This window comes from Silurus meridionalis, chromosome 20 (genome assembly GCF_014805685.1).
Source record: "Silurus meridionalis isolate SWU-2019-XX chromosome 20, ASM1480568v1, whole genome shotgun sequence".
NCBI lineage: Eukaryota > Metazoa > Chordata > Actinopteri > Siluriformes > Siluridae > Silurus > Silurus meridionalis.
In genome coordinates this window covers 9,842,740-9,858,800 of record NC_060903.1, presented here as the reverse complement: position 1 = coordinate 9,858,800, position 16,061 = coordinate 9,842,740, and the positions used below count along the sequence as shown (strand labels likewise).

At 36.9% G+C, this 16,061-nt stretch overlaps 1 protein-coding gene across 2 annotated transcripts in view; it reads left to right on the top strand.

The window, feature by feature from the left end:
• Positions 1-1,008: 1,008 nt before the first annotated feature.
• The window catches only part of acsm3 (acyl-CoA synthetase medium chain family member 3), a 30,020-nt gene continuing 14,967 nt past the window's right edge, over positions 1,009-16,061 (top strand). The window contains exons 1-8 of one of the 2 annotated variants that reach the window (XM_046876448.1): positions 1,009-1,535; positions 4,077-4,287; positions 9,017-9,224; positions 9,532-9,675; positions 9,900-10,056; positions 13,577-13,656; positions 14,527-14,650; positions 15,900-15,980. In XM_046876448.1, coding sequence (XP_046732404.1) covers positions 1,299-1,535; positions 4,077-4,287; positions 9,017-9,224; positions 9,532-9,675; positions 9,900-10,056; positions 13,577-13,656; positions 14,527-14,650; positions 15,900-15,980 — 1,242 coding nt within the window. In that variant the 5' untranslated portion in view covers positions 1,009-1,298. The remainder of the gene's footprint in view (positions 1,536-4,076; positions 4,288-9,016; positions 9,225-9,531; positions 9,676-9,899; positions 10,057-13,576; positions 13,657-14,526; positions 14,651-15,899; positions 15,981-16,061) is intronic. The other variant, XM_046876449.1, reaches the window with a different exon arrangement.

The window sequence follows — 16,061 nt, the reverse complement described above, 5'->3', positions numbered from 1 at the left end:
CGTCAGTTACAATGGTAATTCAAACTGCTTTACATAAATAAAGTAAAACTATCCTAAAAAATAACCACAACAATAAAAACAAGGAATAAAAAAAATGTTTAACATTTTATTTACAAATTAATGAAGACACTTAAGAACAGAATAGAAACTGATTATAAAAATACAGTGTGGTCAGTTCGGATGTAGCACAGTGATCATTTAGTAAATGCACAGATAAACAATATGCTAATTGTGTGTTCATGTTAACATTATTCCAAGTCGTCCCAAATAAAACACTGCATGGGAAACGGCTTTGGTGTGTTAGTGTCAGTGCACTATGCTACAAGCTATTGTAAACAAGCTAACATTCACTAGATAAGTGATATTTTAATCTCTAATAGAGCAGATTCATGGAAAATTACATCATTAATCAGCATTTTTGCCGCAACTAATTTATGAATGAGTCTGCATCAACTACATTAAAGAGAATCGCTTTATTTAAAGTGAATAAAATAAGTGAATAAAATACCCTACTTAATAGAGTTGAACATTAATTGAGCGGAGACACACACCTGACCCGTGTGTGTAGTGAATGTGAGATAAACTAGGCAGTGGGTCAAACCACTGTGAGGAAGGGGAGGGGGGAACTCAACTGTTTCTAAATGCATTTTTGCGGGTTTTTTTCTACTTACACAATTATTTTAGGTATACATACTTATATTTTTTATATAATAGAGAATACATATGTGAGTGCGATATAAAGTGCGATTTGTTTAAATATTTTTATTGGGGGGGGGGACAACCCTCAGATGGGGGGGGTCCCCTCCGTCCCTCCCGGGATTTACGCCCATTCAGGTTACTTAAACAGACTTTCTGAGACTTTCACATCATATTTCTTGAGTCAATAATCACAGCAAGATCTTTTACTGATTGCCATGGTCAAACATGTGGTGAAAGAACTGATTAATGCAGATGTTTTCTAATCCCCTGAGTTTTCCCACATTCTTGTGCAGTGGAACTGAATACACCCGAGTGAGGCGCGAGACCGGGGAAACTTCAGGAGTTCTGATTGGTTGTGTGGTCGTAAGCGGTTACCGCCCCCCTCAAACCCCACCTGAACAAGACTTGATATCGCGAGAAAGGTTATTATAAGGAAGTGAGATAACAGAGGAAACTTTTCTTAAAGACGTCGTAGTTTTGTCCACTTTTAAAGAGATCACTTGCTTGATTGTGAAAGCGGAGAGTTGGAGAGTCACCACGCCTTGTTCCAGCTGTGCATTCCTCCAGCTGTGCATTCCTCCAGCTGTGCCCGTGTGTGTATGATGAGTGTGCTCGCGGTTTGTCGCCGTGGCTTTGTAACGCGTTTGGTCAGGCGAAGCTGTTATGCATTTAACCCGGAGAGCAGAACCCAATGGCTCCAGTCTCACAGATTCAAAACAACAAGCCCGAAAAACTTCACCGATTATCACAGTCTGATGCACTTCCCCAAAACACCAGTCCCTCCACTCTTCAACTTCGCTAAAGATGTGCTGGACCACTGGGAATCCGTGGAAAAGGTACTGAATTGTTATAACTGTAAAACATGCGAGAGGGAACAGGTGATGCACGTGACAGCAAAACAAACAAACAAACATAACCCAGAACTCCACAATCATTAGTGATTCTTTCTGTATAATTCTGTATCATAAGGAAATGTGTATTAAATAGCTCAAAATAAATAAATAAATGGTTGGCTCATTAAATACGTTTTGTTTCATAAAAATAAATCTACATGTTCTTTTGCTTTTGGGTTATTAAATTAATAGGTTAATTTATTCATGAACCATTTTTCTATATGCATAAATTATTTGAATTAATGTGCATTATCGAGATTTTTTTTTGTTTAAACTGATGTTAAAATAACTAAAACAAATGTTCTGTTTTGTTGTAATAATTTGGGCAAAATCTTATGAGATTACTTACATAAATAGAGATTACTTAAGAATGCCCCTTTTGTAATATTCAGAAATGAATAAAAATATATGAAAATAAAATATTTTTAGAGGTAAAAAAATAAAAAATAAAAAAATAAATAAAACACAATTAACTCTTTTCTTTTGGCTGTTTCCATTAGGGGTTCCACAGCGGTTCATTCTTCTTCATAATCCAGCTCCCGCAAAAAATATATTTTTATTACCTGCTTCTCTGCCTTTTTTTTTTTTTTTTCTTTCCTTTTGAATATGAAAAAAAAAACCCGGAAAATTAACAAACGTTTCGTTTTATTTGAGTTTGAATTTTTGTTTAAATGATGAACATGAATATGAACAAGGAGTTTTTCAGAACATAGAACAACCATTTGCTTGCTTTGGGTCGTGCGGGAGTGCAGGTCTCTAGTCTATACCCCCTGTCCTCTACATCTGCCTCTTTCAAACCAACTCACATCCATAAACCTCCTCCTTGGTCTTCCTCTTTTCCTCCTTCCTGGTGGCTCCATCCTCAGCATTCTCCCACCGATATACCCCACATCCCTCCTCTACACATGTCCAAACCATCTCAATCTCGCCTCCCTCACCTTGTCTACAAAACATCCCACATGCGCTTTTCTCTAATAAACTTGTTTCTAATCCTGTCCATCCTCGTCACTTCCAACGAAAACCTCAACATCTTCAGCCCTGCTACCTCCAGCGCCACCTCCTGTCTTTTACTTAATGCCACTGTCTCTAAACCGTACAACATCGCAGGTCTCACCACAGTCCTATAAACTTTTCCTTTCACTCCTGTCACTTTTCTCAACCCACTCCACCCTGCCTGCACTCTTTTCTTCACTTCTTCTAACACACTCCCCATTACATTATACTGTTGACCCGAGGTACCTGAACTCCTCCACCTTCTCCCCTCTTCTCCCAGCAACTGCACCACTCCACTGCCCTCCCTCTCATTCACACACATGTACACTGTCTTACTCCTACTGACTTTCATTCCCCTTCTCTCCAGCGCGTACCTCCACCTCTCCAGGATCTTCTCAACCTGCTCACTACTCTCACCACAAATCACAATATTTTCAGCAAACATCATAGTCCATGCAGACTCCTGCCTGACCTTGTCCGTCAACCAGTCCATCACCACCAATGTATATTGTTAAGAGCGCTATACAAAAAAAATCCGATCCTTGTTGCAATTCCACCTCGACCTTAAACCAGTTTGTTGTTCTTATTGCCCACTTTACTGCTGTCACACTGTCCTCATAATTCAATTTAATTAAATTAATATTTATTTGTATAGCACTTTTAACAACGAAAATAGTCTAAAAGCAGCTTTATATACAGTGTATATATATAAAAACTTGAAACAAAAATTTATAAACCTATAAAATTACACTACACAATCTACACAGTTTAGGGCTTGTGCATGAAGCAAAAAGATAAATGTAAACTAATTAAATATAATTTTAACAATAGACATTGTCTAAGGAAGGCTTTACAGAAATAATTTAGTAAAGATATTACTAATATAAAAATCTGTTAATATGAGTTTATCTCATAAGTTTATCACTGAAATGGTAAGAGGAAGAAACTTTGAGAGGAACCAGACTCAGAAAGAAACCATCCAACCAACCAAATGCCCATTTATTATAGTTTTGTTATTGTTGAGGTTATCAGCTCTTCACTGATGGAATGCAAAAACAGAAGCAAACAGAATGCACATAATCTTAACCATGTGTTTTTAGATAGATGATAAAATGGTAAGGCAGAATTACATAGAAGGAATATTGTATTAATAAGTAAATAAATGCAAAAAAAACATCATTTCCTAATTTATGACTTTTAATTTATGAATTTTTTATATGCTAATTTTATTTGTTTATTCCTCAACTGCTGGATAAAAGCTAATAAATACTACAATTGAATCTTATCCTCCCCTTTTTACATTAAAAGTCACAAAAATAATAAAAAATAATAAATATTTCACCAAGTAATAATGAAAACCATTATATTGGAACTTACACTGTTCTAATCTTTTAATAGTTGTGCATGTTATTTCTTTTGGCACATGTTACCTACTGTATCACTTTTCCTGCTATACATTAATGCAAGTTAACCATCTTTTCTTTTCTGTAGGCTGGTGGGAAGTCGTCTCAGCCCGCTCTATGGTGGGTTAATGATAGAAATGAAGAGATCAGATGGAGTTTTGAAGAGTTGGGCTTCTACTCCAAACAGCTAGCTAATGTTTTGACTGATAAATGCAATTTGAAAAGGGGAGATCGAGTCCTTCTTGTCCTGCCCAGAGTCCCAGAGTGGTGGCTGGTCAATATCGCCTGCCTCAGAACAGGTGATCATACTCATGTTCATGGCTGTAGGCTGATCAATACTTTCTTAGCTACTGCCACAACATTTAATTACATTCTAAAGCTGAAGTTTCTAATTTCTAAGTGTTTTATAGTTTTAACATAAGTAAAAAGTAATACACAGTGATGAGCAGAGGTGGCAAAAGTACACACATCCTTCACTTAAGTAGAAGTACAGATACTCATGTTTTAAAATACTCGGGTAAAAGTTGAAGCACTCACTACACTTTTTTACTTAGGATAAAGTAAGGAGTTTAAGGCTTTTTACATGTACTTAAGTAAAAAGTAGCCATTACTACTTCTTGTTTTAGAGTCACGCTGGTAACTGGACCTCACGTCATAATATTAGGGCTGTCAATTGATCGCGATTAATCACATGATTGCCGTGAGTTAACTCACGATTACCGTATATTTTTATTTTGAACATTAATAAGCCGCACCTTTCTATAAGCCGCAGGTGTCTACACTGAAATTAATAACCTTTACACAGGCTTTAACGAAAGTGTAACGGGTGAAATATGTTGCGCTTCCTTTAGGAGCATAGCGGTATTTTGGGAATAGCCTGGCACTGCATTTTCCCGGTATTACTGCGTGTGTGCAAGACCAAGGAATATGTCCTTATTATTTTCTGATGCTCATTTCTAAGTTTCTTTGACTAACCCATAACGCTGTTGCCAAGAAAAATTAAAAAGCATGAGTTTTGGAAACCTGTCTGTGCTTATATGATTTCTGTTGCAACTGGAGTTAGCGAGCTCTCCCTTCACCCAGACTCAACGCGCTACAACGGCTTGTATCTAAACAGTAGCCTACCAAGAAAGTCATTGTTCACTGTCTTCCTCCTTCCTTTCACAACTATTTATCTCGAGAGTTTATCTTTTGGCATCGTCGTGCGTTTAAAAAAAAGTTTTTTCGTTTCCGTTCGGAAATTTCATTGGTCTAATGTTATGGGGTTCAGTTTTTTGGCTTGAAGTTTGTGAAACCGGGAAAAACCCAGGAAAAATTCATAAGTAAGCCGATTCGTTCTTTAAGACGCAGGGGTTCAAAACGTGGGAAAAAAGTAGCGGCTTATAGTCTGAAAAATATGGTAATTGCACATTTTTATCTGTTGTAAATGTACCTTAAATATATACTTTTCACGTTTTTAATACTCTAATCAACATGGGCATGGACAAATAGTGATGCTTTATGCAAATGTATGTTTATTAATAGTGAAACCAAAGTCAACATAGAGCATGAAGACAAAATATTCCTGTAAATGTTTCCACAGGGACGGTTAATGAGGTGATACCAGAGAAACTGTATCTCTTCTAACTTTCATGCAGATTACATAAGAGTTGGCAAAAGTACACACATCCTTTACTTAAGTAGGAGTACAGATACTCATGTTTTAAAATACTCGGGTAAAAGTCGAACTACTGACTACACTTTTTTTTACTTACGTTAAAGTGAAGAAGTTTGGGCTTTGAAATGTACTTAAGTAAAACTTAGGCATTACTAGTACCTGTTTTAGTGTCTCGCTGGTAACTGGACTTCATAATCATAATAAAATTAGGGCTGTAAATCGATTAAAATATTTAATCGCAACTGAATCACACATTTCTATCTGTTCTAAACGTACCATATATTAATACTTTGTTATTAATACTCTAAGCAACATGGACATAGAAAATATAGATGATATATGCAAATGTATGTTTATTATTAGTGAAACCAAACTAAACATAATTTAGCAAAATATTTTTGTAAATGTTTTCAAGTAGGTATGGTGGTTTAAATTACATAAATCATCAGGACACCAAACGGTTAATGAGGTGATACCGGAGAAACTGTAACTCTGCTAACTTTCATATGGATTACATATCGTAATTTCCGGACTATATATAAGCTGCACCCGCACCCACTGAATTTCACAAATATTTTTATTTTTAAAATAAATAAGCCGCACCTGTCTATAATGTCTACACTAATATACTTTACACAGGCTTTAACGAAAGACACGTTACACACGGTGTAACGGGTGAAATATGTTGCGCGATAGCGGTATTTTGGAAATAGCATGCCAGAAGCGAGGTCTCCCTTCACCCTGACGCAACGCGTTACAACGGCTTGTATCTAAACGGCTAGTAGCTGACCAAGAGAGTCATTGTTCACTGTCTTCCTTCTTCCTTTCACAACTATTTCTCTCGGGAGTTTATCTTTTGGCATCGTCGTGCCAATTTCATTGGTCTAATGTTATGGGGTTAATTTTTTTGGCTTGAAGTTTGTGAAACCGGGAAAAACCTAGGAAAAATTCATAAATTAGCCGCTTCGTTGTTTAAGCCGCAGGGTTCAAAGCGTGGGGGGAAAAATAGCGGCTTATAGTCTGAAAAATACAGTAATTAGAGAAAATTTGTTTTCGATGTGAATTTGTTTATGGAAATTGTTGAGTTATTCATACTTACATTTATTATATCTGTGAGGTAAGTATTCACTGAGATCCATGTTGTATTATTTGTGTGTTTGTGCCTTTAAAATGAATTTGAAGAGAGACGGGACGAGAGCGCCCCCTCTCTGTTTACTTTATTTTATAAAAGTAGAGCGTTTTGTTATGAGTGTATACAAATAAATTAAACCCTTTCCAGATTCGTATGATGCATTGCTCTTATCTGTACGATCAAAAAAGACCCCTAGAGGGTCTAAATGTGGCTACTAAATGTGCGCATCATGGTGGATTTTGGTGCTGATTTGAGACTTGCCGCATCAGTAAAAACAAATGTTTATTGATTAAAAATATTTTTTCGGTGCATTTTTTAAAAATTGTTTATATTGGAGTAAAGAAAGGCAATAGATTGATGTGCTGAAAATGGCGCACAATGAGAAGAAACAAATTTCACCAAATAAATTAAAACTAGAGTAAAGAGCCTGTTTTGAAAATGTAAGATGTAGAAAGTACAAATATTTGTCTAAAAGATTTAACGAGTGAAAGTAAAATGTCTGAAAAATAAATACTGAAGTAAAGTACTAATACCAGAAAAATCTACTTTAATACAGTAACGAAGTATTTGTAATTCGTTACTTTCCACCTCTGGTGATGAGCACCAAGACATTGGACGTTTTTGCATCCCCATGGGTATAACACATGGGTAGCTAGTTAGCTAGTTAAGTGAATTTACAGAGAATAAAGGTAACAGGTATAATTTTATGAAACCATAAACACTGATCATTTCTGACCTCAAGCTAAATACTTGCTTGTTACTACTTGTTACTACTACTACTATTACAACTACTTTATGGGAATTAGCATTAGAATTTAGCAATTAGCAAAACATTTGTGTTTTTACTTGACAATCATCTTCCCTACGCTTGTGTGATCTCCTAAAATCAGCGCTGTAAATTTGTTAAAAATAGTTTTCACAATGAAGCAAAACAATAAAAGTTGAGAAAATGAGTTTTTAGATTTTTATCCTGCCCAAAAAAAAAAATTAATTCTTGGTAAACCGACCATACACATTTTACAATGTCTGTGGTGCCTTTTCTGATCAGGTAAGAATGACACAGCACACAGAATGGTGCAAATGTTCTTCTTCAGATTTAATGCAGATAACAGACAAGTATATATTCACTGGAAAGAATCCTAAACTAAAACTGTTCCTGATTGGGTAAGAAGACATAGCCCCGACAAAAACTTTCTATATACCTTACGTACATCACACTGTAAAGATCCTATAGACACTGAACAGACAACATAGGAGAACCAGTTTAGAGAACCAGTGTGAGGCCAATCTTAACTCTAACAAAAGTTTAATTACTTAACAAATTAAGCAAATCATTTTTACTTGTAGAGCACTTTTAACAATGAACATTGTCTCAAAGCAGCTTTACACAGATAATGTGTTAATAAAGAATGATTGTTCTTTATAAGTATAAGTTTGCCTTTAATAAACAAACCAGTGGCGATTGTGGCAGGAAAAAACTTCCTGGGGTGGCATAAGGAAGACTCCTTGAGAGGAACCAGACTCACGAGGGAACCCATCTTTTGGGTCCATTTGGGTTGCACCGAATGTTAATTTATTACAGTTAAATGTTTTTGAAGTGTGCAGTGATGGTGATCAGATTCAAACTGTAGTCTTGTGTCAGTGTAGCAGACTGATGACATTAACTACAGTCCAAATCCATCCTCAAAGCTCCTGTGTTACTCTGTAATTTCATGGATCCCCAGGCTGTTGATGTGAAACCATTTCCAGCTGCAAAGAGAGTGAGAAAGAGCACCCTGTCTGCATTGCAGTGTTGGATTATTATGAACATGTTGCCATTGTATTTATAATTAAGTTTTTTTTTTTTTTATATTTGCAGATTTACAGCGTTCCATAAAGTTTTAAATGAGCATTCAATTAAATCCATTTTTTTTAAAGCAGTTATTCTTCATTGAGCTTATAACTTTTTACTTAGAATTTTTATTTCATTGCGTTTGAATGCATTCAAAAGTCAAAACAAATGAACAATTTTAAAAATAAGACATGATGGCAAGATGTGTTAAATAGATCTGCTCATGGAAATGAATGGATTTTACATTTATATATGTTAAAAATAACCAGTAGAAGCTTCTGGCAGCAAATTAATACGTTAGAGTGCCTTTATAACCACTTTCCACTCCTGTGACTGTGTTTTAAAAGTATTCAGCTGAAATCTGGAATTAATTGTTCATGTCTTTATACACTGCCTATGCTCTGACAGGTACAGTTCTGATCCCTGGAACATCCCAGCATACAGCCAGAGACATCCTGCATCGTTTGCAGGTCTCCCAAGCAAAGTGTCTGATCACAGATCAAAGTATGGCACCACTAATAGAGGCTGTGACTCCACAGTGTCCCACACTGACCTCTAAACTTCTGCTTTCCAACAAAGAGCGACCAGGATGGGGCAACCTTGCAGCATTAATAAAGTGAGAACATTGATCTTTTTTCCCTTTATGTTTCTTTTGCTTTGCATATTGTCAAAGAACACCATTAATCCATCATAAAACCACTGTTATACATGCCTTCTCATGGGTTATTGTTTAATTACAACATACTATACACATACAATATACAATATAAATTAGTACACACTACTAATGACACAACATCTGCATTCCTAACACTAAATAGTTCTAACAGGAATTACACAATATGTAACCAATATATGATAATAAAGGCTGAAACATGTTCTCTTAGAGACTTGTAAAGTAACAGCATATTTATGGACTTCAGGAGTGCTTCTGCAGAACATGTATGTGTGAACACGAGAAGTGATGAACCAATGACCATCTTCTTCACCAGTGGAACCACTGGATCTCCCAAAATGACAGTTCACAGCCACTGTAGCTACGGCCTGGGTCTTACCATCAATGGCAGGTAAGTATGTTGTAAGGTAAAAATGCCGAAGGATACATTAATAAGAAAAAAAAACACAGAACCTCGGTTCATTAATGTTCTGACTGAAGTATTTGATCTGAAGGTTAGAAAATAAAAAATAAACTATGTGGAGACATAATTACTGTATCTTGCTGTCAGTAACACGAATGGAGTTTATATTTGAACTCTGTGTGTGTCTGTATTTTATGGTTGTGTTGTAACAGGTACTGGTTAGATCTTACTGATGGTGATGTGTTTTGGAACACCTCGGATACAGGCTGGGCTAAATCTGCATGGAGCAGTGTGTTTGCTCCATGGACTCAGGGAGCGTGTGTGTTTGCACACCATATGCCACGCTTCGATTCTAAAACTGTCCTCAAGGTGTGTTTAAAATAAACCAGAATGTTTATTATATCACCATCCTATCCTGTTTACTGCTAGACTGCTCCAGGTCATTCAGATTTAAAGGATCCCTTCTCCCAACTGCTATTTTGAGATCTCTCCACAGGTGTTCTATGTGATTCAGATCTGGACCCATTACTGGCCATTTCACAACACTCCAGCTCTTTGTTTGCAACCATTTCTGGGTGCTTTTTAAAGTGTGTTGCGGGTCATTGTGGTGCTGGAAGACCCATGACCTCTGGTGGAGATGCAGCTTTCTGACACTGGCCACTACGTTGTGCCTCAAAATTCTTTGGTAATCAACAGATTTCAATAAACCGTTCACACTGTCAAGGCATTCAGTGCCAGAAGCAGCAGACCAACCACAAAACATCTTTGAATCTCCACCATGTTTGACTGTAGGGGCTGTGTTCTTTCTTTGTTGGCCTAATTACTTTTTCTGTAAACAGTGCCATGATGCCCTTTACCAAAACTTTCTACTTTTGTCTCATCTTGTCTCATCTCCACGGTATGTTCTCCCAGAAGGATTGTGGTTTTGTCACATAAGTTTTGGCAAACTCCAGTCTTGCATTTTTATGCCTTTGTGTCAGCAGTGGTGTCCTCCTGGGTCTCCTTCCTTCCTTCCTCTTTTCATTCAGATGGCGCCGGATAGCGCGTGCTGACACTGTTGTACCCTGAGTCTGCAGATCAGTTGAATTTGTTTGGAAGTTCATTGAAGCTCTTTATCCACTATTCGAACAATACTTCGTTGTAAATTTTCATAAATTTTGCTCTTCAGTCATGGGCTGTAAACCTCTTGATAAAATTGCGCACAGTGGACACAGGAACATAAAGATCCCTGGAGATGGACTTGTAGCCTTAAGATTTTCCTTGTTTTTCCAAAATTGTTTCTCTCGAATCCACAGCTCTTTACACTTCTTTTTTCTCTATGCTCAGTGTGAAACAATACAACAAAGGTTGAGTGAAACTTTCTCCATTTTAACTTGTTGCAAGTATAATTACTATATTGCCACACTTGTTACCTGCCACAGGTGTGTCTAAATACAAGTTACAGGAGCATCACATGCTTGAAAATAATTATTTCTTACAATTTTGTTTCTGACAGAATTGCAAGGGTGTCGATATTTTTGGCCATGGCAGTGTATAATATATATCATTGTTCAGACTCTTTTAACAACATTTGAAAATGAGCTCACATGCCTCCTAGTTGTTGAGATGTTCCTACACATGATTGGAGCCTACCTGTGGAAAATTGTATTGATTGGAAATGATTTAGGAAGGCACAGATCTCTTTACAGTCCGCCTCACAGCTGACAATGCATATTAGAGCAAAACCCAGCGACAAGGTCAAAGGAACTGCCTGAAGAGCTCAAAGACCGGATTATTAAAAGGCACAGATCAGGGGAAAGCTACAGAAATATGGATGTTGCACTGAAGATTTCCAAGAGCACAACTCTCAAATGGAAGAAGTATGGCACAACCAGGACTCTTCCAAGAGTCCTATATATATATATATATATATATACATACAGTGGAACCTCGGGTTACGAGTTTAATTGGTTCCATCACTTTACTCTTAACCTGAAAAGCTCGTATCCCGATACAAATTTTCCCATAAGAATGAATAGAAACTTCGGTAATTCGTTCTGGACACCCAAAAGTGTTTCTTAAAAAAAATAACGCCAATATTCACTAATATTATTTACTTTTAACATGTTATATTGAAATCGTATCATATAAAAACATAAACATATAAAAAATAAATCTTTAAATGGTACCTTACCTTTAAGAAGTCTCGCTGCGTGCATGAGGGAGACGACGTCCGTAGAAGCGGGAGGAGGGAGAGTTATTGTTTGGAAGGAGAATTTCCATCAGGCTACTTTGTTGGCGGCATGGTGATAGGAATACGTACAGTATTTAAAGTTCAGTAATTCCACACTGTTAGAGCGACGGCGGATGTGTATGTGCTGCACGAGAGCGCAGCGAGAGCACGTGGCGATACGTAAAAACTAACCTGCCTGCGATTTTCCGTGCGCAACGCTCGTATCCTAAAAAATTTCTCGTAACTAGAGGCAACATTTTTTATGAACTGCGATTCGTAACCTGAATTATACGTATGCCGGGGCGTTCATAACCCGAGGTTCCACTGTATATATATATATATATATATATATATATATATATATATATATATATATATATATATATATAATGTATATACATACACACAGTGGAACCCGGTTATGTCGATGTCCTAGGGGGTTGCCAAAAAGCATCGAGATAAACGAAAATCAATATGGCGGCAATATATTAACGTGCTTGAAATTTATTCATGTACATGATGTGCGTTAATAAATGATAATGTACATGCACGTGTTTTTGGAGGGTTTTTTTACACAACAGCGTTGCCGCGATTTGTTTGATAAAGGCTATAAAAATACATACAGTACATGTTTGTTAACTGTCAGGAATCCACCTGCCACGCCTTCGCCCCTTCGCGTGTCAGGTGCTTTCTCGGCCGCTTTCTCTGAAGCTCCCGGCTTCAATCGCGCACATATGGTGCTCGTTTATCATCATCACCAGCTCTTCCACACTCTCACTGTCCGTTATTGTTGGTATATGTTGTTCACGGCGGTCATTGTTATCGCTCATGCGTATCCCGGTACGTGCCTTCCCACCGGCACTCTCTCAACGGCTGCGCTTTTCTTCCCAAAGCGCATCGCGGATTCCCCATGGAATGGCAAATTTTTCCCCCCTTGTGCTCGAGATATCAGGGTTCAGCGACATAAAAAAGTCGACATAACCGATAAAAAATGCTTAGACAAAGCGAGAATTTGGCGGTTCCACTTCAAAAACGTCGACTTAATAGGGTTGTCGAGTTAACCGAGGTCGAGATAAGTGGGTTCCACTGTATATAGTTAGCGTCTTTGGATGGGCTAGCATTAAATATTTGCTTCATTTTAACTAGGAGACCTGAACCTATTCCAGCATGATAATGCCCTGTGCACAAAGCCAACCACATAAGGTTCTGCTTTACATGAGTTGGAGAGAAAATCTTAAGTTTGCCTGCTGCAGAGCTCTGACCGTATCCCTGTTAAACACCTTTGGTATAAATTGGAATATTGACTGCCCCTCAGGCCCTCCTATTTTACTTCAGTACCTGAACATCATCTTAGAAGAGTGGAGGTTATTATAACAGCAAATGGGGAATGAATGTGGACTAGGTTATTCAAAAAAGCAGATATGTATGTATGTATACATATAATGTACTTAGGAGACATCTGTACAAAAGATTTAATAAAAAATAAAAATCATAACTAAATAAATTGTTACAAAATAAATAGAATTTTTTTGGTAATTTAACTGTAATTTCTTTAAAACTTGAAACTTAAAGAAACTCACGTTTTTTCTTTACTTTATTTCAATTTTTTTTTTATTGCTGTATTGTAATAAATTCTAGTTTAACCAAAGCCATTTATACTTTGCACTTGTGTTTTAGACTCTCTGCAGGTATCCCATCAGTACTTTCTGCACTGCTCCAACAGCTTATCGAATGTTAGTACACGAGGATCCTTCCAGGTGATGCATCAACAAATTTGACCTCAGTCTTGTCGTCATTAGTCGTATTCACCAATAACAATACCTGCACCATACAATCTCAGTAGGTTGTGAATGTGGTTTGTTGGTCAGGCTCAAAGGTGGCCTTTGTGCTTTATGTCTAAATAAAACACCACACTGACATGAGTTGACATAAACCTGAGCTATTTTATCTTTGTAAACATGCTAATCATTACCTGATAGGATTGGTAAGGCTATTAAGAATTTGTGACAAATATTAGGAAGGAAACACCATAAATACCTATTTTGGTGATTCACATGCATTGTTTATAACCAAAGTTGTTACAACTGACTGTATTTTTCCAGTCATTTTATTTGTTAACAGTGGCAATGCTGAAAATGTCACTTGGGAGTGACGAGGATGGACAGAATCAGAAATGAGTTTATTAGAGGGACAGCGCATGTAGGACATTTTGAATGTGAGGAAGGCGAGATTGAGATGGTTTGGACATGTGCAGAGGAGGGACATGGGGTAAATCAGTAGGAGAATGCTGAGGTTGGCGTTTGTTAACAGTAATAGTACGGTGCTTGTAATGGTGGATGTGACTGTATACACAAGGCAAGGAATTTCTATCTGACAAATTCAAGAAGACATGGCTGGTTCTCTTTAAATCATCCACTGAATCACTTCTTTTTTTAAGTGAATGTATATTTGTTTGTATTAATATAGCCAAATGATTGTCTTTTTTAATGCAATTAAGGCAAAACCATGTTTTGATTTGAATAACCCTAATTACTTTACATACTTAAACTAATTGGAACTGCCAGTTTGTGCTGTGTAGCAGTGACCAGAACCAGACTATACTGATTAGACTGCCATGTGTGTGAGAGGTTCCAATTTCAGGCTCTGGAGCACTGCCTGTGTGCTGGAGAGCCCATTAACCCTGAGGTGATAAGTAAATGGAGAGAGATCACAGGCCTTGATATCTACGAGGGATATGGCCAGACTGAGACTGTGAGTAAATGAGGGAAGGGTCAGTAACATTATGTGCAGTGAATTGACAATTGATACAATATTAAACCGGTAAAATAGCCTAACAGTACATTATGCAAGCAATATATAATTATAAGGGAATTATACATTGTATAAGTACTAGCACATTGCACTGTATCACCCAGCATGTGTGTTAATTATGACATTATAACTAATATCACACCCACATTACTTTGCCCGCATGAGTAAACCCTTCCATTGTCACAAACCAATAAACTTACAAACCAATAAACAAAACCTAAATGCAAAGTACAGCTGAAGAAATCATATCACCTTTTTCAACAAATTATTGAACTTAAACGATCCTGCGGTAATGTAATATATATTTGAAAATATTCTGATTTTTGAACTGAAAACCTAAACACCTCATTCAAAGGGTTTGATTCATTTGTGCCGTCCGTTTGCTCAGGAAGTACATGACAAATATGTGCTTATAAATATTATATTAAATAAATGACTAAAGTGGGCATTTTGTGGCCAGTAATGTCTTCTCTCCTGGCCTAAACTAAGTAAGAATCACTGACAGAAAATCACAAAATATTTTAACAATATTTAGAATGAATTTGTATTAAATGATTCCCCAAAAGGCTATTCTCTTCATTTCATAAAATTTATCTTGTGTGCATTGATACAAGGAGCAGAGTAAGTTTCGGTTTCTATCTAATCAGATTTCAGCCATTACATCATGTGTTGCTGGGGTCAAAGGTATCTGTCTGCCTTGAGCCTTCACAGTGAACACCACAGCATCCTGTAACATACAATCCATGTTGCTTGAAGCTGTTGCTTTAACTAATCAGATTTTGACTTGCTCACTCTGAGGCCCGCTATAAGGCATCCAATCATGTCAGCATTTTCAATAGCTTTTTTTTTCATTCTACAACGGCTGACAGAGGAGAAGAAATTGATTTGGTCACAGATAAAAGGACATGTGCAAGACGGTCTTTTCAAGAAAAGCTGGACATTGTGAGGAAGGTCAGCCAAAACAGTATAAGCTCGAAACATTTATACTGAACCGCCATAGAATTTGCACATAAACATAGACTTGTGTGTGCCTGTGCAATTGTAAATGTTATTCAATGTTCTGTAAGCAGTAATAAAAGTAACTACAGAAGAATACTATCCTTCAGTTTCATAAAGCACAGATGCATAGCTAATTTAGACCTAATTCTATACAATTATATGTCTTTTTTTTGGGGGGGTAATTCATCAGGTTTTAATTGCTGGAACATTTAAAGGTATGGAAATCAGACCTGGCTCTTTTGGCAAAGCATCACCAGCTTATGATGTGCAGGTAAATGTAATCTTTGCACAAACAGGTTTATTCATTTTGATTTTGTTATTGAATCTTTGTGACATTTGAATTTTTTTAAAT